A 23,941-nucleotide genomic window follows, 5' to 3' on the forward strand; every position below is an offset into this window, starting at 1 on the left:
GCATTGCATTGACATCCTGTCACTCATGCCCGCCATGCCTGAAAAGTCTTGGGGACAAGGATTCCAGGACATTTTCCCATTAGTCTTGGAAATTTCCAGTATATCTGCATATTTAGTGGCTACTAGCGTTGTACTATGAAAATCTCCCGCTGATTTTGCATAACCACAACCAACGCATTCCATGCATCGCCGGGGGGAACAAAGCGTGCCAATGGCGCCACGTTGACTTAATCCACATGCTAATTACCTGCAAATACTTCATGCTAGGCCAATACAATTATTATGTCATTGGACCAACTGGCAGATCCCAGCTCGGAGAAAAAGACCGCATCCATATGATTCCATTTGCTACCTGAAAAAAATCCCCCTGGTTTACAGGCATACAACCTAGTTTCTGAACTAGCATGACTACAACATTAGACCATTCCACTACTGTACAGAATTCTGCAGTAGCTTCTCGAGTCAATTGGTCCATTAAATACCTTCCCTCCATATCTTAGTTGACTCCACATCCGCATTCACCACATCATGTCCATGGTACAAAGAGAACGAAGCATACTACCACCTTTCCCACTAGCTAACAGCCCAACGTTCTAGAATCCGGACAACTTTCCCAGGTGACAGAATTACATAATGCGGTGTCACTTAGACCTCGTATTAACCTCAACCGTCCCTTTCCTATTCGGGCCAAGCCTCATACAAGCTTCAAAAATTCTCCTAGTCACACGTAATTAGTTGTTCGGAAGTGTTCTCCATTTTAGCTGCCCCACAACCTTTGTTATGCACGAGGTACTCCTTCAGTTGCCAAGGTGGATAACCAATTCTTAGAATATTCAATTACTAATTTTGGGCTTACTCATCAACCAATACAAGCCCAGTTATCTGGATTCCTCCGCTTGGTGTAGTTGGTTTATCACGTTCGACTGTAATAGCAATTGTAATCGAAAGGTCCCTAGTTCGATTCTGGGAGCGGAGAACATCGTGTTTCTTTTTTGCTGATTTTGGCTGTATGAGGTGGGTCTGAGAGATCTTTTTTTGTCCTTATGGGGGCCAAGGGACTGATGTGGTGAGTGTGGATTTTGCTGGGACATAATCATGGTTATTTCGTGCTTAGACGTCAAGAGTGAATAATAATGCATATTTTCACTTCATGTATAGAAAACTTTCTTTTGTATGATTTAATAAAGCATAAGTCTTGTGCGGATTAGAGGGAGGATAAATGTTATTCAAAAACTTCCCTACTATTAACCAAAAAGTCGTCCTATTACAGGATCAAGACTGCTAGAGAAATCTCAATTTTAGTAACAGCAAGCCCTCCACAGCTTACACAAGGGTCTTTCTTGCCTCTACGCCCAACACCCAAGCAACGCCATAGCAGCCGCACCAACAAGGACATATGCAATCATCAATCCTAACTTACCCAAATCCTTCGTCCTCTCCTTCTCAAACGAAAAGTTCTTAGCCAGCAAATCAACCAAAGCACTATAAATTAGGAAACCCGCGCTGACAGCATTCATAACGCCTTGTACAATCATCCCTCCTCTATTCTCCAGCACATACGTCGTCCTAAGACCCAATCCCACCGCAATAGCCAGCGGCGTCGTAAGACCATACAGCCCACACAGCGCCCAAGGCATCCACGCTTTGCCGCGAGGAAAAGAGATGTTCGACAGACGAGCGCCGATGCCGAGACCTTCAAAGGACTGGTGGAAGACGAGAACGGGGTAGAGTGTAGTAAAAGTCGATGAAGCCACGACACCGAGGTTCAACCCGATAATGACGGAGTGAAATATGATCCCAGCTTCCAACACAAGGAACGTGGCTATTTGCTGTGCGAAGGGGAGACGAGACCGCGTAGATACCTCCCTTCGCTCCGTATCCGATGAGAAACTCGCTCTATTCTTTCCCATCACAGTACCATCTCGAAGCTGTTGCTCTTGCCATTGTTCCACAGCAAGTAACGCCTCCCGCTCTCCACACCGCATATTTTCATCTCCATCTTTGGCTTGCCCAAATCGCCGCTGAACATACACTTCCGCCGCGAGATCCACGCAGAAAACAAGCAATATCGACGTTAAGACGATGCCCGCGCACCATGGAAACGCACCCCACACCCCACTTGCGGCAACACAACTGCGCGGCCCAATGGCTTCGTACGCTGGATCCAGGAGGCGGATAAACGCAGTAGCAATGATAACGCCTGTGCCGAAGAAGCGGGCGAAGGTATATATCCCGCTGGAGATTTTCCAGCGGGTGTTTCGCCGTGGGAGAAGGGGGAAGCAGGTTGATAGTGTTGATGTGAGGCCGATTACAAAGATGGAGGAGATGCGGAGGCTGAGGAGGCTGTTGGTCTGGGTTGAGCTGAGAACGTAGAAGCAGGGGGTGGCTATGAGATCGATGTTGGTTAGGTTGCAGGGTGGAAGGGAATTCATGGTGGAAAAGTGGGCTGTGTTTGATTTCCAGGAATTAGTATGACTTGATGTTGGGGAGGCTCTAGGAAGATTAAGGTTGGTAGTCGCCTTTTTACGTTGGATGTTGAAGTGCCAAGTACCGTGTTGGACGAGTTGTGAGTACCTGACATAAGAGCAGTCACTTGACGCACACCTATGCGCTGTATCCATATAGGTACTGAATTCTCAACGAGATCGCTCAATATTTCTCAAAAAAACTGTCTTCACGAAACCTAAAACTTGCAAGTATTCTTTCATTTCGTATTTTTACCGGATTTTCCGCTAATCAATTCATTGAAGTAAGTGCTCTTAACCTGTTCCCGACCAATAAATCAAGATCAGCTTCCTTATCCCAAGAAAAGAAAATTTGGTAAGCTTTGTGCCTGTGCCAAGACGACGTGTACGTTTTCCTGCATTAGACACTGGATTCCCTGGTTTCGAAATACCAAGCCCGCTTTTCCCAAGATTTCCAAGCTATGCAGCCATCAGACTAACGAAATCCGTTCGTTCTGACGAACAAGCTCATATCAGGACGTAGCGACTCTCTTGGTGGCGGCGGTCTAGGCGGTGGCTTGGCAAACCGTTTTGGCGTCGGCTTATCCGGCAAAAGAATATCAGGCTTGGGCAAAGTTGCTGTCGCGATTGACGTTTTTGGCATGTACATGCTAGCCTGAATAGACGGCAGGGGTTCTTTAGAAACAGTCATATTTGATGTGAAGGGGTCCTCGGACTCGTAGGGAGTGCCGCCGATAGTGGTGCTTGACCATTGTCTTGAGAGTCCCGATCTGGGCGTGAGAGTATCTGAGCGTGATTGTTGAAGCTTGATGAATGGCTTCAAGTAAAGAGTGCAGACTATGAAAATAGCAAGCGCGATGTGGCATTGTGTAGCGATGTGATAGGGTAAAGACCAGTAGGTTGGACCCGCATCGCGATCGTAGGCTGGTGTAAGGTAGATGAGGCGAGTGACAGATTCTGCAATTAAACTTCATACCAAAATTAGATCTGACAAATAAAAAGTGTTTGCAGTCAAGATCCACTTACATTAATCGTAATGAAAGAAGTAATATTGCAAGTGTCTTTTGTTGAAACGGCTTGCGCAGCCACCATATGCTGCATGCGAAGTGTGCGAAGATAGCTGCCTCCAGGGCAGTATCAACTGAGTTCATAGTCATCCAAAATGGTACCTGTTCGGCTGTTAGATATTTGCATGATACCAATTCAATCTCTTAACATACCAGTGGAATGCATTTGCCGGTCCATACCCTCCAAGGCGTCGGCAATTCACATTGGAAGACCATACCAGACAAAACAACGATGGTCCACGTCACGGCCAATATGCTGGTAATTATTACACTGGCCTTTCGCAGAGCAGTTCCCGCCAGGCGATAGAGAAACACCAATGCCGAAATTTTCGATATGCTCGCGACTAGGATGAACAATAGTGTGGAGACATATAGCCTGAGCTGAATCTGTTCCACCTCACCATCGCTCAAAAGACAACCTTTCTTACCAAAGCCTGACATGACAGCCATGGATGTAACGATGATGCTGCCCAGAGCACAGAGGAATGTAATGAATATCACAATGTCGTTGGTCCATGGTACACGATAGTGACTTCCTGACCTGTATCGAACGATTATTCTTGCGACCACCGCGATAGTCTGTATCAGTATGTGAGTAGTGGAAATGATTTGGTGCGAATTATCCTACCAGCAGGCAAGCAAGTGACCAGACTACCATTAGCAGAATCGTTCCATGATTCTGAGCAGAAATGAGCGCATTCTCTTGTTGGGGTTGCTCGTCGCACATTGTGAGTGATAAGCGTCCGGAAATTGCATTAGATTGAGCACAATTAGTCTTTATCAAAGTAGCATTTTAGTGGCCATGTGCACATGGAGGAAGTCCGATGTGTCCAACTTTCGGACATTGGGATGCGGTGTTTGTAATACTTTTCTAGAGTCCGGATCACCAGGATGTACGCGTCTCCCCGTCCCCGCGAATGATTGCCTTTTGTCGCGGGAGGAAGGATGTGCGATCCATAAGGTTTTGCCAAGCAGGCCGTAAATGGGAGTGGCAACGAAAGAGAAGGCTGAAAAGAGCGAATAGAGAGGCAGGAAGTGTTAGGAAGGGATAAGTTTGATGCATATCAATACGACCTGTGCCGGCATCCAGGGTGGAGATTTGCCGTGGAGCTGAGTCCAGATTCCGCGATGCTGGTACCTCAAATGACGCCACAGTAGGGCAAGGGTCTCTTAGAGGCCGTTTTAGTGATTTTCAGTGTACGCCAGGGTTTCCAGGCCACTGCGTTCGTCTCAGTGTAGGTTTCAAGTACCGAGAAGCAATTATACCCCACGTACACTGACACGGCTAAGGCAAAAGATAGTGAATGGGATCCATGGGATCCTGAGTAAAGAAACGGATATTAGAATGGCGTAGTGTCACGTAGCGTAACGGGGATGAAGATGGTTGTACGTGTTGGTGTGGGTTGAAGTCAGCTGTATGTTGGCCAGGATAGGTTGTGGTTAGCGAAGTCCGATGGTGGAGTTGGGCAAGCCAAGGGCCCCAACGGTCATGCTGCGTGAACATGGAGCCTGGCAAGATGTGATAAGAGTGGAGGGCAGCTTCCTCAGGCCACGCGGACTTTTCGATGGTGTTCGCTTATGCTCGTGGTAGATACATGATTCGGACTTCAGGCAAACACAGCCAGCCACCAAGAAGCGATGTGTTCACAGCGAAGGCCGCCAGGCATGGGCGGATTTCATAGCTGACGAGGGAGGCTCCATCGGATATGAGTCAGTAAGGGGAGTATCGGAATCGAAAAGTATCATCATGTTCCACGGCGGATTGAGCCGACCCTAGCCCGCGCGGGGGTTGCATTGATGTTGGGATGCACAAGAGCAGGTGTAGCCATAGTTGAAGCCCGATGAGCGCGCGGGTATGTGGTGGGACAAGGAACTGTATGACGCAGGTGAGGTTGTACGTACGCCAAAGAGGACAAGGTGCGCGACGTCGCAGGTGGTCGGGTGTGGGGGCTTCCGAACATGGAATCCTCTTCTTTCCTTATCGACAAGGATTTTCTGACAGCCAGGCGAGGCTCTGCGACTGCGTCCCCAACTTTGTCAAACACTCGCAACGCCATCGCACCACTATGGTATGTTTCCTTCGGCCTGCCATATACACAAAAAAGCATCACTGACCATGCGCCCCAGGCTCCCATCAAGAAGCGCACAACGGCGCGCGCAAAGTCGGCTCGTGTCGCCCGCCCTACCACTGCGGTCTTACCCAAGCCCGACGACATGTCATCTTTTCCCTCGAGTAAGCGCGACAAACAGAGAATTAAGCATTCATCCTTTGTTTCCAAGATTGAAAAATCCTCCGCCAAGACGCAGAAGCGGAGGCGCCCAAACAACAAGCTCATTGCCAACCTCGAGTCCCTCGCGGATGCGCTTCCCGGTGGAGAAACAGACGGCGACGTCGAGCTTGGCCAGGCGCGTATATTACAGCCAAAACAAAAAATGGAGAGCATGAAGCGCACAAAAGGTGCCAAGAAGAGGAAGGAAAAACTCGAGAAGCTCGAGAAGGAGCGATTCAATGCAAACTTGGCTCAATTGACCACAGCGAGCACAAATGGGGCTGACGCTGTCAAGGACCGGTGGGCGGCGTTGAAGAGCCATGTACAGACCAACATGGAGGTCAGGCCAGATTTTGCCCAGCAATGAAGCCAACCTGTTGGACACGAATATCCGCCCTCATACCGGGCTCGCTAGACGGTAGCGATAAATTTGCCCGTCCCACACACATACACATGCGTGCCTTCGCATCAGCCATCGCAACAAAAAAACGATTGGTCATCTTGCTCAGGCTAGATGCGGCAATTCAGTGCAATGCCCATCACTATCGTCTGCGGTATCTATAGGAAGGATTACGCGGCGCTCCTGACATGCATATGACACGAAACTGAGGCCACAAGGCCAGAAACTTATGCCGCATACCGTTACCATAGGCAAGGCATCTTGGAGTCCCGAAACACAAAGATAATTGCTTGCTCATATATCGTGCAATTATACACGCCACTGGAACATCTCCAAGTCGCGTATAGCTATATGATAGAATTTCAATTCATAGTTCAATGAGAAACACCCCTCACGATCCTTCATATTCTTTTTTTTTCGTTAGTACATCCAGCCCACCACAAGGTAAAACTTCTAGAAGACTTGGAAGCCTAGTATGATCGTAAACATTTGACAGACGATACCAAATACATGATCAAATCTAGTAGTAACCCCATGTTTCCCAATTCCTCAAAAGAGAGCACCATGAAAGAAAGATCTCACTAAATTGGAAACCGACCAACAAAGTGAAGTCTGGGTATCGTACATATACAAGAAAAAAGCTGAATAGAAGAGACATTCCCTCATATCTCATTCCCGAACTCTCCAGATAAACCCCGAAATCACGTGACCAAATCCCAGCCATGCTACATTTTCCTTCCAAATCTAATGTCCCTCACACAACCGTAAAAGTGCGCTGCGGATAATTGTCCAACTGCGTCATATCCTGAATCTCCGGGAACCAATGCTCGAACAATGCCTCGGCATCCTCACTCATCTCTTCGTCTATACCCTCAGGCGTGCACTCGTAGCATTCAAAGCGACCAACACGGCGATACGTGTTGTTTCCTGGTGGCGAAGACTTGAGTACAACACCGACGATTGACGAGCGGAACGTCATGCTCACGAGGACACAGACAAGAGTCTCGCCATCCCGCAGTGCGTCTTCGTCGCGGGGCGGAACGACATCTGGTGTGAACTCGACGGACATCCCATTGCGGGCTAGCGTATACGAGTAGGGTTGTTGCGGCGAGGGTTTTGAGGAGGTGTGAAATACGACTTCTGTTGCCATTGCGCCGGATAGTTCGAGCGGCTCGCCCATGATGGGGGACCAGGCGCTTGCCCGTTTGCCCTTTGGGCCAAATGAGGCTCTGCATGCGAGATCCATTGCGCTTGTGTTGTCAAAGAAGATTGGGGCGCCTTCGACGGAGGCCCAGGACCAGCTTGGGACATTCTGGCCTTGTCCGAGTTGCGGGCGTCGGCAGCAGGAGCTGTCGTTAGGATACCAGAGGAGGCCTAGTGTACTGAAAGTCCACTGGCCTGCAATGTATCCTGACTGTAATGTGGGTGACAATGCTTTTGCCATACTTGCTGCGGCGATGAGGCGGTCGCTGTCGTATGTCAGATGTCTTGCCGTGTATTCTGTAATCATGCAAGACCAAAGCTGTAGCGTTTCTTCGCGTTTCCGCGATAGTTCTTGGTGCGCGCCATTCGTGAGGTTGGTAGAGGCTAATTGGTTAGTGACACTGTCCATCCGGTTGTGGCCCAGGTTGCTGTTACCATTATTCTGTTGCGGTTGATGCAGATTTTCCGCAAGGACCTTGCCAAACTCCTGCTTGACCTGATCAGTAGGTCGCGAGTCAAATGCGCTGTCTTCGATGCGTCCGCATTCGCATTGGTAGCCTTGACGGCATTCAAGTATCATTTCGCTTTTTGTAAAATGCAGCACACGGGTGGATAGCATGCGTTCGGTGTAAGGCCAGGCACGGACTAAAAGGGGCGTGTCCGCATTTGCCTCTTCGGTAATGTTGAAGGGCAATTCCCACTCATTCATGTGTGCATTGCCATTGGAAGGTGCTTTGAAGCTATAGTGGCTCGGCTGCTCTCTTACGTTAATTTTATGTGTTGAACCTTTAACATCGGCTGCTTGAATCTTGAGGGCTTGTGTCTTGAGGGGAAATAGTGGGTAGCTACTACTGTCGGGTGCGGACGTTGCCGCAATGGTCAAGAAAGCGTCTCCAAAGATTTCATCCATCCTGAGCGAATCCTCAAGCCTTTCATGGACATCGTCTTGTATGAGACAAAGACTGTCAATGAATAGCCACCGGAAACCAAGTGCTCGAGTGAGCAAGATTGCCTCCTGGTAAGTTCTAGGTAGGATTGACCAAGGGATACACTTTTTGTAAGACTCTAGTGTTTCCAAAGTTGTCATGGGTATGCCTTTAGTCGTACCCCAAACATGACTCAGGGTAATGTATTCACCATGTTCATATCTTCTTTCATCTTGTATATACTCACTTTCGTGCAGTCGCAGAGTTTTGGCGTCGTCGCCTGCCGACAAGTCCAAGACGCGCTTTGGTAGCGTGGTGGGTTTACTTCTTCGACTGCATGTAGCGTGGTTGTCTAGACAATTCTTTATCAAACTTCGTGCTATCATCAAACCAGTATTCTGCAATGGAGTCTCTGCTAGTTGCCGACCTCTTCCAATGGCAGAGAAAGGAGATTGACCATCTGCACTGACGTCAGTACTACATACATTTCTGCAAAATTGGTGAACCAGCAGCATGTGATCGTTGAAAACAAAAGCCATGTATCAAAAAGAGCGGGCCATACCTCCATCTGTGAAGAACTCTAGTTTGAGATCTGCGTAGCCAGTGGCGTTTTCATGGGTTTCGTTTTGACATTCGTCGTGGTCTTCGTTGTCCTTCCATCGAAGCTCGACCGAGAGATGATCCTGGAGGTTCCTGTCTGGTTTGGGGTTGAACGACTCGGCAGTCACTCGGATCCTATCCTCGTCTACGCCAGCAAATCGGTCGCAATATGGCAAAATGCCATTTAGTAGAAGTGCGCATGCGCGACAGGCACTTGAACTTGACCTTAGCGTTGATAGCCTGGTGTTGACCCAAACCAAAGATTCTGTGCTGCTATCCTGGGTGCCGTTAAGACCGTGGGGGTATTTCTGCAGGCCTTTGCATGTCGCGCAAACGGAAACCATGGCGTTGTAGTTGAGAAAGAAGACGGTGATCGAGAATACGAGAAGTGCGTGGGTCGCCAGAGAGGGGTAGATCGACCCGCGGGGCAGGGCGGCAAGACTAGCAGCCGTACGGCTCTGTGACTGCGACAGGTCTGTGGCGGCTATCACTGTCGTGCGGCCAGCTGAACTTCCTTTTATCGAATAGTACTGGCAGGATACGAAAAGGTCTGCTGCTGCCCTGCGTGTACCGCGTGCAGGCTGCTCAACGCCTCTGCGGTGGACAGCCAGCCCTTTATCTAACTTTGAGTAGTGGAGGCGCCACTTAGGCATTCATTGCATAGCACAGGACCTGCGAGTGGTATTCGCAGGGTCACAAGCTTTCGGCGACACCAACAGCCTCCAGTTTGACTTTTGGGGGTTGCAACAGGGGCAGGATACATCATCTATGCTGACGTCGATCGAATCAACACTTGCTGACATGGAAAATGGGTTGCTAGATCTACATGGCTAGAAGCTATTGCCGCGCCCGAACCCCTGGGTCGCCAGTTGATGGGCCGTAGCCATACTTTCCACTCATTGGCTTACTTGGAGCCGTCAATATCGAGTGGCTGGCTTTATCTGCGAAACACTGCATTTTTGTTCCTCATGTTGAATTACCTGGCTACTTAGTGCCCGAATATTTTCCTAGTATCAGCCACCCCGAATCAACATCCATTCCCTGAAAATTCGGAGGTCCGCGGAAAGCCAAATTGCTGCCCACATACTGTTGGCTTTTTCAACTTGCTCACACATACGAGACGCGTGATCGTGGCAGCTGTGGGCCTGCGCCCACCCTCCCGTTCAGCCACCCGGCCAGGCATCCAAGCGCATGCATGACAAGGTTTTTCCATGCATAATGTGGAAAGATCTGAGGCTAGTCGGTTTGCAATGTGCTCAGGTTTGGATTGGTCTGCCATGAGCTGCCAGATTCCTCAATTGGCTGAAATGACCTGAAGGGGCTGCCCAAGTCTACCAAATGCTTACAAGAGGAACGCCCTCTGCTTACGTTAGCGGGAGACATTCGAAAAAAAGGATGCAATATTCCCCATCTGGCTGCTGTTATGGTCATAAAATTCTCCTTATAGTGTCCGTTCTGGATGTTATGGGGGCGGTCGTGCCTCACGCCCTACAGACTATATCCTTGTACGAGCATGAGATGGTCTCGGTGTATGGTACAAATAATGCTTCCATTAAAAGATCTTCCGTTCTCACCTTACACCATTCATCACACTTTTGTGATGACGGTGCAGCCTCGGGCCCCCCCCCCCCCCCCAATCAATGAGATTCGCCACAAATGGTATGGTTTGATGACTTGCCACACAGGCTGATCCCACTACAGAGACTACGCGTGCAGCCATACGATGAACAGGATCACGGCTGCAAGCAATTCCGATCCAAATCTCTGGGAAACTTGAAGTCTCGCTACATCTAGTTGTGTTAACCTATACTATCACTCAGGTCAGTTCATGAAGTAAGCGTCACTGTCGTTGGTGCTTCGATTTCTGAATGCGCAGACTGGCCTCAACAACAGAGTACTCCAATCTCGCCATGACATACACCCGCATGCAGCCCTTGATGAATTCAACGATGCCACGCTTGCTCATCTCCCGCCATATGCTTACATGCGCTTGTGTCTGTGAGGGAATCTGGTGCACGTGTCTTGAATTCAAATTCAGTTTAGCGTCTCCCTGACCCCACACCGGGCCGCTGCACGCATCCAGGAATCACGGGCGTTGGATGTCTCTCGACCACGCGCCAACATGACAGCAGTTATTAGTTCTCTGCGCAAGCAAATTGCAGCATGCGAAGCCACACTACAGGATCTACGCCAACAGCTCGCCGAAGCTGAGCAAAACCAAAACCAGCCATCCAAAGTTGTTCCTCAGAAACGGCCATTGGCCACGGACCCGACCAACCCATTGGATCATGATATGAACTTTGGTGTACCGGACGACTTTCGTTCCGAAGTTTTTGCTATTCTGGATCAGGGAGAAAAGAAAGTGAAGCATGCTGAATCAGAGGAGGCCCAAAAGTGGGAGCTGGAGAGGGACGAATACAAGAGATATGGAAGACAGCTGATCATGCCCGAGATTGGGCTTCAGGGTAAGTGCAAATACCAATGACTGGTGCAAGAGGTCTCACAGGCTGCAGGACAGCTTCGCCTAAAAAGTGCGCGCGTACTTATTGTAGGTGTTGGCGGTCTCGGGTGTCCAGCTGCCGCATACTTGGTCGGAGCGGGCGTCGGCACTGTTGGTTTGGTCGACGGCGACGTGGTTGAAGAATCCAATCTACACCGCCAAATCCTGCACTCCACCGCAAGAGTTGGGATGACCAAGGTTGAAAGTGCAATGGTCGGCTTAAAGTCGTGCGTCTACCTATAAACTTAAACACACTTGTAAGCTTCACGAGATGCATAACTGACCGTCAGTTAGACTTAATCCCAACATTAACTTGGTTCCACATATATCTCGACTGAGTCCTGAGTCTGCCATATCAACATTCGGTGGCTATGACCTGGTCCTAGATTGCACCGATACCCCAGCGTCGCGCTACTTGATATCAGATGCTTGCGTCCTATTGGGCAAACCGCTTGTCTCAGCTTCAGCCCTCCGTATTGATGGCCAGCTGATGGTCCTCAATAACCCACCATTACCACCTGGTGATCTCAATGGAGGCCCTTGCTACCGTTGTGTTTTTCCAAAGCCTCCGCCGCCAGAGTCTGTTGTATCCTGTGGCGACGGTGGGATTCTAGGTCCAGTTGTTGGTGTCATGGGTGTTCTGCAAGCCTTGGAAGCCATCAAGGTCTTGACCCAAAAAACACCATCTGCAACACCAGCAGATCCACCAAGCCTCCTCATATTCTCTGCCTACTCAAATCCCATGTTCCGCTCTATACGCCTGAGAAGTCGAAAGGCAAAATGTGCTTCCTGTTCAGCAAGTGCGACAGTCACCAAACAAGCGCTAGAGTATGGAAGCTTGGATTATGTTCAGTTTTGTGGCAGCGTACTTGCGCCCAACAATCTACTCTCCCCAGAAGAGCGCATATCGGCCCAAAATTACGCCAGATTACGTTCTGGGGTTAATCCTCATACAGGAACAGTTTCGAACAGGAATAGTCATATTCTCGTTGATGTACGAGAGAAGGTGCAGTTTGAGTTGTGCCATATCGATGGTAGTATGAATGTGCCCTTTTCGACTGTGTCCAGTACCCCAGGCCCAGGCGCCAACAAAGGGCATAATGGGGGAGATTTTGAAGAAAATGACTGGGTCACACAATTGAAGCAGTCTGAGCGACCTATCTTTGTGATATGCAGACTAGGAAACGACTCACAAGTAACTGTCAAGAAGATGAAAGAACTCGGTCTCGATTTGGGAGGGAAGCGGTATATTGGTGACATCAAGGGAGGTCTCCAATCATGGAGAAAGGACGTGGAGACAGACTTTCCAGACTACTAAATAAATCTTCCATTTCTATCTCTATATCCTCTTCAGTGAATAACAACTTAATCAACCTTGTCCAGCTTCACCCTCCAACCACGCAACTCAACACTAACAACCTCCCCATCTTCCACATGAAACACAAAAGTATCAAGCGGCTCCCCAACATACCTCGCCGGATCCCCCAAGTTCCAACTCATACACTCAAGCCCACCCCACAGCTTCTTCGCCGGCACCTTCTGATCCAGCAACATCCTCCAACTCTCCTCTCCCGTCCCCAAAGAATCCGGATCAGTAGGATACAGCCTCGGACTAAAATTCTCACCCCGAACTCCCTGACCCGCAGCCAACGCCCTTAGAACAGGCACATTATTAACCGTCAGCGCATCAACCGAAAGCCCCGGCCCAGACGACGCAGACAGCACAACCGTATCATTCGACCCATGCGCCTTGTACGTCCCCGCATACTTGTTTGCAGCCTGAACCCGCGCCAACGCATCTGCATACGGCACCACGGCCGACACCAGCGTGCCCAGCAGCTCAATCGACGAATACGACGTCTCGCCCCCCGCAGCATTCACCGTGATCGCAACATCGAACTCGGGTATCAGCGCCACGTAGGATCCGTAACCCGGCACGCCCCCGGCTTTCGTGTACACGTCGATTGCGCGGGGAAAGGCGAGCGGGAGATTGGTGATGCGGAAGATTTCCCATGCTACACCGACGAATTGCTGGGTTGAGCCGAGGAAGGTTGTGGGTTGCATCCAGGCGCGGAGCTCGCTGCGGCTTAGCAGGATGTTGGTTTGGAGGGCGTGGAGGAGCTTGAGCATGTCGTTGGGTGTGGACCATAATCCGCCTGTGGGGTTCAGATTGGCAAAATCGGCGACGAACCAGCTGCTGTCTTCGGGACGGCGGGGGAGTAAGGCTGCGCCGTCATCTGTAGGTACTTTGAATGTCGATTTCGACATACCAGCGGGATCGAGGATGAGAGTTTGAATGACGGATTCGTAGCTTGTGTTGTGTGCTGTTTCGAGGGCGTGGCCGAGGAGTATGTAGGCAATGTTGCTGTACAGGGCGCGTGAATTAGGGGAGTGCGGTGCGTAAGTTGGGTTGTTGAACATATCGAGGACTTGTTGACGTGTGCAGACGCGGCCACCAGGTACGGCGTCGCAGCCTGGGAGGGTGTTGGTGATGTTGGGGAGGCCGAGGAGGGGGGCGTTGCATCCGTATGCTAAGTCGCCTACGTATCCCTAAAGCATTGTTTAGTGGGATACTGTGTGGAGAGGGAATTGGACGTACGAATCTACCAAGACCAGAGGTGTGGTCTGCCAGGGATTTTAGTGTCACATCGCCGTATAGGCCCTCGCTCAGCCCAGGAACGAACTTGGTTATGGGATCTTCGAGGCTGAGGACATCTTTACTGAGCTCTAGTGCGAGAGCAGTGATGAGCTTGGTGGCGCTGGCGATGCGGATTTGGGTGTCGAATAACGGCTGATTTACTTGGCGACCAGGTGCCGAGTGTTGATGTTGGAAGACTGTGATATTGCCAATCGAGGCTTGTACTGCGAAAGAGGTGTTTTGCAGAAATGTGAAGTTCTGGAATACGGCCTTTGGGATGGTAAAATTTGAGGAACCAGGAGTCAGTGATGGGGGTGGGAGAATGCGGCCAGGTGGAGGGCACAAGGCTAGTGTTGTTGCTATGAGGAGCGGAGCGGCAGTGACGAAATGAGAGAGCATATTGTAGCACACTGCCAAGTAGAATACCCAGGGGAGAATTGGACTGGGAACAGACAACTGTTCAGACTTGGTGCTAGGAAATATGGCAACAGAAATTCAGGTACGATACTGACCTGAGTCTTATACTACTCATAAGGAATGGCTTTGGGGCTTAGCATTGAATGATTGCCTCTGAGGAAGTACTCTTGATATGTTATTAGGCCGTGCTTACTTGGCTTTGGGATAGATCTGCACGGTGCCTTCACCCCAGAGGATTCGTGTACCGTGCGGGGGTAGAATCAAGCTTTAACAGAGTATTCTGTTTGTGGACTTACCACTTTGTTATTCGACTGATCAATCTAGTTATCAATGATGGGTTATCAAATTTGAATCTTTCATGAAATAACAGACTCTCTATCCAGCACAATACTCACAAAATTTCTGCTTTCATATAATTCCTATGAAGATTGCCCATGGTTTAAAATCCAGCCTCATGAAGATCTCTAGACGTGGCATAGTACCTGCGGCCGCCTAACGTCTGTGTTGTGATCGGAGCTCGGCTGTGATTGGTCGGCTCGTACATTCTCATCGCAACTTCCGCTGGCATCTATATCGGAGCAAACCGTAACTTGTAATTTGTTTTGTCTCGTACAAGATGACATTGCCCTTGAAAGCAAAAATATTTGGGCGATAGAGCCAAGCAGACGGGTACATCGCCAGCTCAGCGTTTGTGTGGGGACTTTGCACTAGCAGACGCCCTCTTTCATTGAGTGATCTCAAAGGGTCTACTACAGCCTCATCACTCGATGCATTCCTGTTTTAAGAAGATAAGAAATATGAGTATTTGTAAATGTTTGTTAGCAAGGGATGTTTTGGCCAATAGGGTATGTGTGAATGGGCCCGTTACTCGGATTCAGGCGTCTATATAACCTCCATTAAGACGGAGAAATCTGCACTAGCAAAAGCGCCTATTGTCAGCGCATTCTGGGGATTGGCTTCAGGTATTGCGACTCCGCAGTGGCTGCGTCGGCAAACTGGAAGCCTGAGCTACGCAGCAAGGTCGTCCCAAAGAACAATACACGGCGTGGCCGCCACTAAGGCCGCCACTTCTCGATACGAAGCCTCCCCAACACTAAAAAATCAGTCGATACTGAAAAGCCAAGAAGTTATACTGCGGGGTTCTGGTACGTGAATTGTCATAGTTCGCAGGGAGAGGCGGAGAGGCGGAGAGGCGGAGAGGCGGGAAGTGCACAATCAGACTACATTCGCGTCTGGGGCGCATGACCAGCCAATAAAGCGTTGCAAGGGCGCTACTTACGATGGCGCTATTTTTCCCAGGTACCAGGACCGGCTGTTCATCAGAAGATTGTACGGGGAACCGGGACTCGAGAGGGGTTCTGGCACGGTCCGCGGAGGACATGCGAGTAATCTTAGTGCATAAACCCCCGGCCCACGCGTTTCCACAAGATCCCCTTTGCATACCGCGTGGCACTGGCATCTTCCGAAGCGATTTATGAAACTTTCAGCACTAGTTCGGTTTATTTTCAAGTTTTTGGTGACCCGTGACCCCCACACGCGATAGTAGGACCGTTGTCTTGGTCGTGACATCAAGAGTGGACAACAAAGCGAAAACAAATTCGATTTTTGAGAAGAAGAAGAGAGGAGAAAAAACACGTAGATAGTTCGGTAGCAACGAGAATTTGATATAGTAACCGGCCCTGTGGATTTGGTTCCTCGGATTACAGAAGCGATGGTGACACAAAGATATGCGAGATCGATGTTAGTCTACCAGACGGCCATCCCTTCAGCAAACCACCCATCAACAAATAAAATTCTAGGAACGATTGGAGCTGAAAAATAAATCATGTAGCCAGAACGAACGCTTATCACCCGCGGAAGGGACAACATTGACATGCTTTGTAACTTGGCGGGGGTGCTCCAGTCCAAGGTGTAGGCGGGTACACTAGCCATCAGAACCACACCACGCCACTGAATGAGTGCTGACACCAAGGTACACGGCAAATTCCACGGGCGCAACATGTAGTGCATAACATTGCTATTCAGCTTTCAACGTATCCGGTGGCAAGTTATTCCCAAGTTTTCCAGAGTGTGCACACCTACACAGACACCATTCCCAGACCACCATCTCAATCCTCACTTCAAGCAATGTGTGGAGTCGCACAAACAGCCAAATCCGGAATTCCATATATGTAGTATCCAAAGCATGAAACCACAAAATGTATTTGGATCTCGTTAAATCCGCGGATGACCAAAGGATCTTCGACACCCACCATCTTCCAAATGCCCCCCCTCCCATCAGCCCTCCTCTTACGCACCGCGAGCCAGAGAGCAGCAAAAACGCGGCCGGCGAACCCCACTCGGACATCCCTTGCTGTGAATACACCATTGCTCCTGGCGTCACCACGGGTACCCAATCACACATGAGCCCTGCTACCATCTCTCTCAGCAGCACTACAAGCCCATCTATGCCGTCGTCTCCATATCAATACATATATGGGTGCTGCTGGATATGCCTACCTGTTGCAAAGTGCCTGGTAGAATGCACAAAACCACATCAGCATGGACTTCAGCAAGATTCCAGCGGGCATACCACCACCGGGCATCACGCCCAACTTCTCGAACCCTGCAGACCGGATGAAGACGGTGATCATCGCCTCGGCATTCATTCAAGCCATTACTCTTGTCTTTGTTGCTGTACGCGTCTACGTCAATGTCTGGATGCACAAGATCTGTATTGAAGACGTCTTGTTGTACATCGCCTGGTGCGCCTTCGTTGCTCAGACGAGTCTGACGATAACTGCGGGCACTACGGGTGTCATGCGGCATTTGTGGGATATCAACTTTGCGATATTGCTGGATGGGAGCTATTGCTACCACAACACAGTCATTTGCTATACCATCAGTGGGGGATTCGCCAAAGCTGCAGTGTTTCTGCAGCTCAAGAAGATCCTGACTACGCAGCTGCGCGGTGCCGTGTACTGGGTCATTATGGTCTCGCTGGTCGCAAATGCAATCGCGTATACGGTCCTCCTCTTCCTCTACATCTTCAACTGCTGGCCGCTTGCGAAGATGCGCAACCCACTGCTTCCCGGGCACTGCATTGACTGGAAGCCGCCGGTCATAGTCATTGGCGTCGTCAATCTTGTATCCGACATCGAGGCTCTGTGCGTGCCTATTTGGGCCATCTGGGCACTAAGCCTAGAACTCAAGAGGAAGCTTCAGGTTTTTGCTGTGTTTGCTGCAGCCGTGCTGGCTGTGAGTATCGCTGGTCTTGGACTTTACTTCAGAGTGGTAACAACACAACGCTATGATTACACATGGCATCTCCCGCAGAGTGCGATAGTAAAGTAAGTACAAGCGACATTCCTGTCGGATGCAAGAGGAGGCTGACACATTTTACGCAGTATCGCTGAGCTGGGAACCGTCATCATTGTGGGGTGTATTCCAGCATTTACAAGAATAGCCTGTTATCATAGGCATAGAAATGCACCGCCTCGTCCTGGGTATTTCCATTCTGTGGTGCGGAATAAAGCCAGGCCAAGGAAGGACGCACTCGATGATAGCCACGACAGTGCGGGGCAGGAATCGAATTCGATCGTGATACTTGAGACGTATGGGTATAACAACAGCATCGTCGATCACAGGGGGAGTGAGGTTTCATTTGGCGGTGAGGGCGATGTGCATGCTATATCGAGCCCGATTGTGTCTACTGCCAGCATGCCGGTCTAGGCGGTGAAACGTTAGTCTACAAATAAAGGGGGAAAAGCAAAACATAACAAGGCAGAGTGTAAATATTGAAGTCGAAAGTTAAAACCCAATTACCCGAAAGTATAACTTTATCGGCGGTTTCTGGTGTTGTCTGGGGTGATCAAACATCAAGCGGGATCTCGCAAACAAATCCAGGAACACAACACGAGAGAATGAGCCGAGCTTCCCTTCTGGCTTGGAGTGATGAGCAAAGAAAGAACGAATCACTTACAGACATGTGGCTGATTCACGCGACCAGCAAGCCAAAGGGAAATGAGTGGGTGACAAAGCAAATAGTCAGAGTCACAGCCACAGATCCACTGAAAAAGAAAACATACTCTCAGCTTTCTTGACCGCTCTACCGCTCGCTTAACGTAGCTAGATAGCAAGCGCCATGATGTCAGCGGCGCTCTTTGTTCAAATGGACCACTTACACGGAGTGTGGTGTTTTTAAGCACAGCGCTAAACACGGGCCAGATGCAGATAGCCAGGTGGGTAAGGGGGGGGGGGGGGAAAGGCCGCAGGAAACCACTCTCGTGACTCTGCTCTCATAGAATCGGAAAGAAAGTGTGATGTGGAAACGGCATTCTGCAATGACGATCGGCACGTTCACGAATTTCAAGTCATGTGAACGACTACATTACATGCGCTACGTACAGCTATCACAACAGAAAAAGAAAAGAAAAGACTCAAATTCTACTCATTAGAAAGATAATACGCTGTGATAGAGATAGAGACGGATTCTACACATGTTGACGCTACTTGTAATCGGCAAATACAGTGGTATCACGTGCCCGGTCCGAGTCTATCCATGGTCTTGGGAATTTTTCTGCCAATCAGCAATGAAACAACAAAGCCGAGTATATGATAAAGTGTACAGATTCAACGCCGTTGATATGCCCGTCCCATGTAGCCCGGTGATGAAATTTCCAAAAGAGTATATAGCCCAAGACGCCGCATTAGATCCTGACCAAATCGCTGATTTTGAGTCAAACTAAGAGAGAAAGGAAATCGGTAGTGACTGAATGTGTGGCCTTTCAAAGGCTCAACTGCTGCCAGTGCTACTATGCATAGGCATTGCTGGTGTATGCATCACGCCGCTGCCACTTTGCAAGCTCGAGTTTGGACCTTGTTGCTTCTTCTTTTCTTTCTTTGCCCAACGCACTGTAGTTGATTAGCATACAATTTTGTTACTTGGGAGAGGTGTTTGCTTACGTCCACAAGCATTGCAGAGTGTCTTCGGTCCGTTTGGACCTTTTCGCCATTCGGGCGAATCCAGCGTTCCGCAATCGGTACATACATACTCGTCTGCAATCTTCAGCTTTTTCTTCTTTTCCGATGAGTTTCTGCCGTCCCGGTCTAGTGATATTTGTATGCCTGCATCACCGCGTATGAGGTTAGGACTAGCATCGCCTGTACTTATACCCTGAGAGCGCTCGCCGTCTCTGTAGCGGAGACCGGTCAGCATCTCGATTGTCTCGAGATGGTTCGCGCCCTCGTACCGCGCCATCTTGTCGTTGATGCTGTCAGGCTTACTTGCGGCAAGGGCTTCGTCGAGGTTTTGCCGTGTGAGGGCGGTGTTTGATACTACTGGTTTCGCCGGCGGCGGCATTTGTGCGTATGATACGGCATCTGCTTGGCTCATGTTCTGGGTGACGTGCGATTCGGAGGGTGTCATGGAGGTTGTGGCGCCGTCGGCTTTTTTGGCCCAGTCGTCCTGCTCGTCCTGCTCTTCACGCTTGAGCTCGGCTATGCGCTTCATGAGACGCTCGTTTTCAATCTTGTGTTCGAGGAAGGAATCGAGGAGGGCGGCGTTCTTGGTCGGGTAGGGGCGGGCCATCATGAAGAAGCCGCGACAATTGATAGAGTTTGGCGGCGCGAACGTGTTTGTGTCGCTGCTAAGGTGCGGGTGGCCATGGGACTCGAAGATGACCCACGAGTCGTCGGTCTTGCGGAAGCGGTAGAAGAAGCGCAATGGGTTGCCGGAGGCGATAGATTCGTTGAACTCCTTAACAAAGATTCCAATGTCGTCTGGGTGGATAAATTCGTTAATGAAGCGGCCCATGATATGCGAAGGCTCCCAGCCGGTCAACGACTTGCACGAGGCGGAGACATAGAGGATTCTGCCGTCGGGGGTTAGAATGTGCAGCAGGTCGCGCAGCTCTTCGAGCACGCGTTGGGACCAGTTGCGACGCTTTGTGAACTCGGTGAGGGTGCTGCCAGAGGGATTCATATTGGGAGCACCGAAGCCCGTAGGCAGCGGGCCTGCGCCGGCGCCCGTCATTTGCATGTCGGTGGCCATGGTGTTGTTTGGTGGCACGGCCGACTGCTGCATTTGTGGGTCGGCAAAAGCGAAGGCGCTGCTCTGGCCGTCTGTGCCGTCAAGCGAAGACATGTCCAGGTCCATATGTTGCATTACATTGTCCATTGGCAGACCGCTGAGGTCCGGACGGTGAGGGTGCATCGGGATCCCAGCCATGGAGTTGAGGCCCATCTACAAGTCACCATCTTCAGAATTGCCCAGCCTAGTCAGCAAGTGGGGTCGCGCGTACCTCAGCACCACCGTTCGGGTATTGCGCCATGGCGGCGTCGCAGTACACCGCAGCGGCACTCAGCATGCGGTGTCGTACAGATGGGCGGGATCACGGGGAGGTCCAGGGCGTCTGCCCGAGCTGGTGATGGATGGAATATTTTTGGGAGGAGGTGGGAGGTTGGATGTCTGAGCATCCGGCGGCGCCTGTCATGGCGGCCGCTGTCCTGTCCTCACCGGCAAGGCTGCGCTTGGGGGAACAATCACCGACGCCCGCAGCCACAATGCTTGCTTAGGCTGCCCTCACAGCACAGACACGACGTCATCACTCTCGTCACGTGACGCCGCGTCTGTCTGGCCCAGAGATCCCAGGCTGCCGTCACGTGTCGCTGGCAGCACGACGCGACGGGGTACCCCTCCACCACAACCACCACCACAACCAGGGCCATCACCAGCGCCGCCGCAACCACCACCAAGACTAGAGGCCGAAGGCAAGAGAGTGCAGCGCCCGCCAAGCGCTGCCACCCCCGCTGCCGCCGCCGCCATGTCCAAGATCGACCGCATGATGGTCCAGGGCATCCGCTCCTTTGGCCCCGAAAAAGGAGAGACCATCGTCTTCACCGCGCCGCTGACCCTCATTGTCGGCTGGAACGGCTCCGGCAAGACGACCATCATTGAGTCGCTCAAATATGCCACCACCGGCGACCTCCCCACAAACAGCAAAAACGGCGGCGCCTTCATCCACGACCCTCAGCTGCGCAACGAAAAGGAGCTCCTCGCCCAGGTCAAGCTGTCCTTCCGCTCCACTTCCGGCGTTCGCATGGTTGCCACCCGCAATCTCCAGGTCACCGTCAAGAAGAACGCTCGCAGCCAGAAGACGCTCGAGGGTTCCCTGCTCATGATCAAGGATGGCGAAAAGCACTCCATCTCGACCCGTGTCGCCGAACTCGACCAAATCATCCCTCAATACCTGGGCGTATCTAAGGCTATACTCGAGAACGTCATTTTCTGCCACCAGGAAGACAGCTTGTGGCCATTGGCAGACCCCGCCACTCTCAAGAAGAAGTTTGACGAGATCTTCGAGGCCATGAAATACACAAAGGCGATTGACAACATCAAAATGATTAGGAAAGCGCGGAACACCGATCTTGGCCAACTCAAGATCATCGAAGCCAATGCCAAAGAGGACAAGACGCGGGCAAAGAAGAGCGAGGATAGACAGGCTAAACTCTTTGACGAGATCGAGAGGCTGCGCGAAACGTACACAGAAGTGGATGCCAAGTGCACCGAGGCCCAGCACAAAGCGAGCCACGCTTACAGCCACGCTGCGCGTTTTGAGCAAATCGTTGCTCAATTACACGCCAAGCGCATGACACTCAGTATCAACCAGCAAAACGTGGCAGAGCTGCAAGATAGTCTCAAAGAGCTGGCCGAGTCAGATGAGGAGCTTCAGGATATGCTAGATCAGTACGAGGAGCGAGTCGCTACATACTCCACGCAAGTTGCAGAGTTCAAAGAGCAATACCTTGAGCTCAAGGGTGATCTGGAAGATAAACGCGATGTGCTAGGAGCAAAGCAAAGCGAGATTGGAAAATACGAGGCACAGAAAGAGCAGCACGAGCAGCAGATTCAATACCGCGAGAATGCAATCAAGGAAGCCGCAAAGCAACATGCTATCCGAGGATTCGATTACGATATCACAGAGAAACACGTAGCCGACTTCCTGCAAATCTTGACCAAGATGTCTCGCGACCAAAACAAGGCTCTAGATCGAGCACGGGAAGAATCCCAGCGTGATCTGCGCGAGGCCCAAGAAATCCTCAACCAGCTGAACACACGTAAATCTGGACTCAGTCAGAGCAAAGAGTCCGCTCGTAGCCAGATAATGAATAATGATAAGCGCATTTCGGAGCTTCAAAAACTTATCAACCAGATCAGGGCGGACGAAGGCAGTGAAGCCATCCTTGAAGCCAAGAAACGAGATGTCGAAAAGCAGTTGCAAGATGCTACAGCTACAGTTACTTCAGAGCAGTTTGATGAACGTATATCAGAAGCTTCGAGTAACTTGAGGACATTGGAGGACCGCAAAGAACGCTTGACTGCTGAGTTTGGCGATGCATCAAAGCAAGCGCGGGAATCTGCCTCTATTGACGTGAAGCGAGACGAGCTGCAGAACCAGCAGCATAGCTTGGCAACCATGAAGAAAGTTCATGACAAACGTATCTCCCAACTCGTTGATTCAGACTGGGACCCATCTACCTTGGAGTCAACCTACCAGCAGGTACTTTCTGAAAAGGCAGAGAAGGTGAAGGAGGCTGCGTCTCGTCGTGACATTGCGCAATCGAAGCTGGATCAGGTCACCTTCCAATTATCCAGCTTAGAATTGCAAGTGAAACAGAAGCGCGCCGAGCTCCAGAAATACGAAACCTCAGTCAAGAAATGTATACAGAAGGATGATATTTCAGATTTCGACGAGACTCTGCAACAACTCGAGGAGGAATACGAAGCAGTCTCCTCAGACAAGGCCAAGTTCGAGGCACAAATTGACTACATGGGCAAATGCTTAGAGTACGCTGAGCAGCACAACATCTGCCGACTCTGCAAAAGGACTCTTCATGATGATCACGAGGAAGATTTCACTACAGCCGGTTTCATAAAAGGGCTGAAGGACATCATCGCTAGAGCGAAGAAGAACATGGACGCGGACAACGCGGACGAAATTTTCGCTGAGCTGGAGGCTGCTCGCAGCGCCAAACCTAGCTATGAACTGGCGAGCAGACTTCGTAACACTGAACTTCCCACAATGCAGGCAAACCTCGCCAAGCTAACATCGGAGCGAGAGACTCTCAACAAGGAACTTGAAGACCAAGATACAATTGTTTATGAACTGGAGGCCGCCAAACAAGAAGCCGAGTCTTTGACGAGAGAGGTGCAAACTATCGTAGGATATTACAACAGAGTACAGGAGCTGGAGGCTGAAATCAAGGAGCTGGCACAAAAGCAGAAGGCTGCTGGGCTGTCGCGGGGAATCGATGCCATCCAGACCGACCTAAAGCAGGTTTCTGACGATAGCCGCGATGTCAGGAACGCACTTGATCAGCTTGTTGCGGCCAGAGATAAGTTACGCAGCAATATCAACACACTTGAATTGAGTGTACGTGATATCAGCGCCGAACTGAATAGTGCACAGTCCAAG

At 50.5% G+C, this 23,941-nt stretch overlaps 8 protein-coding genes across 8 annotated transcripts; 3 read left to right on the plus strand and 5 right to left on the minus strand.

Annotated features, from left to right (window-relative positions):
* Positions 1–1,346: 1,346 nt before the first annotated feature.
* COCMIDRAFT_94004 (uncharacterized protein) lies at positions 1,347–2,432 on the minus strand (the record flags this gene model as incomplete). Its single annotated transcript, XM_007689292.1, has 1 exon — positions 1,347–2,432. One exon carries the CDS (start codon positions 2,430–2,432, stop codon positions 1,347–1,349), a length of 1,086 nt encoding a protein of 361 aa, XP_007687482.1.
* Positions 2,433–2,940: 508 nt separating this feature from the next.
* Positions 2,941–4,259, minus strand: COCMIDRAFT_36319 (uncharacterized protein; the record flags this gene model as incomplete). The annotated part of the gene is made up of 4 exons (XM_007689282.1): positions 2,941–3,433; positions 3,492–3,634; positions 3,686–4,111; positions 4,161–4,259. The coding sequence occupies 4 exons, from the start codon at positions 4,257–4,259 to the stop codon at positions 2,941–2,943; spliced, it is 1,161 nt and encodes a 386-aa protein (XP_007687472.1).
* Positions 4,260–5,598: 1,339 nt separating this feature from the next.
* On the plus strand, positions 5,599–6,169 carry COCMIDRAFT_36320 (uncharacterized protein; the record flags this gene model as incomplete). The annotated part of the gene is made up of 2 exons (XM_007689283.1): positions 5,599–5,601; positions 5,660–6,169. 2 exons carry the CDS (start codon positions 5,599–5,601, stop codon positions 6,167–6,169), a joined length of 513 nt encoding a protein of 170 aa, XP_007687473.1.
* Positions 6,170–6,956: 787 nt separating this feature from the next.
* On the minus strand, positions 6,957–9,275 carry COCMIDRAFT_4857 (uncharacterized protein; the record flags this gene model as incomplete). The annotated part of the gene is made up of 2 exons (XM_007689259.1): positions 6,957–8,791; positions 8,894–9,275. The coding sequence occupies 2 exons, from the start codon at positions 9,273–9,275 to the stop codon at positions 6,957–6,959; spliced, it is 2,217 nt and encodes a 738-aa protein (XP_007687449.1).
* A 1,778-nt stretch (positions 9,276–11,053) lies between these two features.
* Positions 11,054–12,749, plus strand: COCMIDRAFT_36322 (uncharacterized protein; the record flags this gene model as incomplete). Its single annotated transcript, XM_007689284.1, has 3 exons — positions 11,054–11,396; positions 11,445–11,658; positions 11,726–12,749. The coding sequence occupies 3 exons, from the start codon at positions 11,054–11,056 to the stop codon at positions 12,747–12,749; spliced, it is 1,581 nt and encodes a 526-aa protein (XP_007687474.1).
* A 47-nt stretch (positions 12,750–12,796) lies between these two features.
* On the minus strand, positions 12,797–14,468 carry COCMIDRAFT_4859 (uncharacterized protein; the record flags this gene model as incomplete). The annotated part of the gene is made up of 2 exons (XM_007689260.1): positions 12,797–13,981; positions 14,031–14,468. 2 exons carry the CDS (start codon positions 14,466–14,468, stop codon positions 12,797–12,799), a joined length of 1,623 nt encoding a protein of 540 aa, XP_007687450.1.
* Positions 14,469–17,027: 2,559 nt separating this feature from the next.
* COCMIDRAFT_36324 (uncharacterized protein) lies at positions 17,028–18,197 on the plus strand (the record flags this gene model as incomplete). Its single annotated transcript, XM_007689285.1, has 2 exons — positions 17,028–17,815; positions 17,873–18,197. The coding sequence occupies 2 exons, from the start codon at positions 17,028–17,030 to the stop codon at positions 18,195–18,197; spliced, it is 1,113 nt and encodes a 370-aa protein (XP_007687475.1).
* A 1,063-nt stretch (positions 18,198–19,260) lies between these two features.
* Positions 19,261–20,679, minus strand: COCMIDRAFT_93931 (uncharacterized protein; the record flags this gene model as incomplete). Its single annotated transcript, XM_007689293.1, has 2 exons — positions 19,261–19,379; positions 19,431–20,679. 2 exons carry the CDS (start codon positions 20,677–20,679, stop codon positions 19,261–19,263), a joined length of 1,368 nt encoding a protein of 455 aa, XP_007687483.1.
* Positions 20,680–23,941: the final 3,262 nt, after the last annotated feature.

The sequence above is a fragment of the Bipolaris oryzae genome (assembly GCF_000523455.1).
Source record: "Bipolaris oryzae ATCC 44560 unplaced genomic scaffold scaffold_55, whole genome shotgun sequence".
NCBI lineage: Eukaryota > Fungi > Ascomycota > Dothideomycetes > Pleosporales > Pleosporaceae > Bipolaris > Bipolaris oryzae.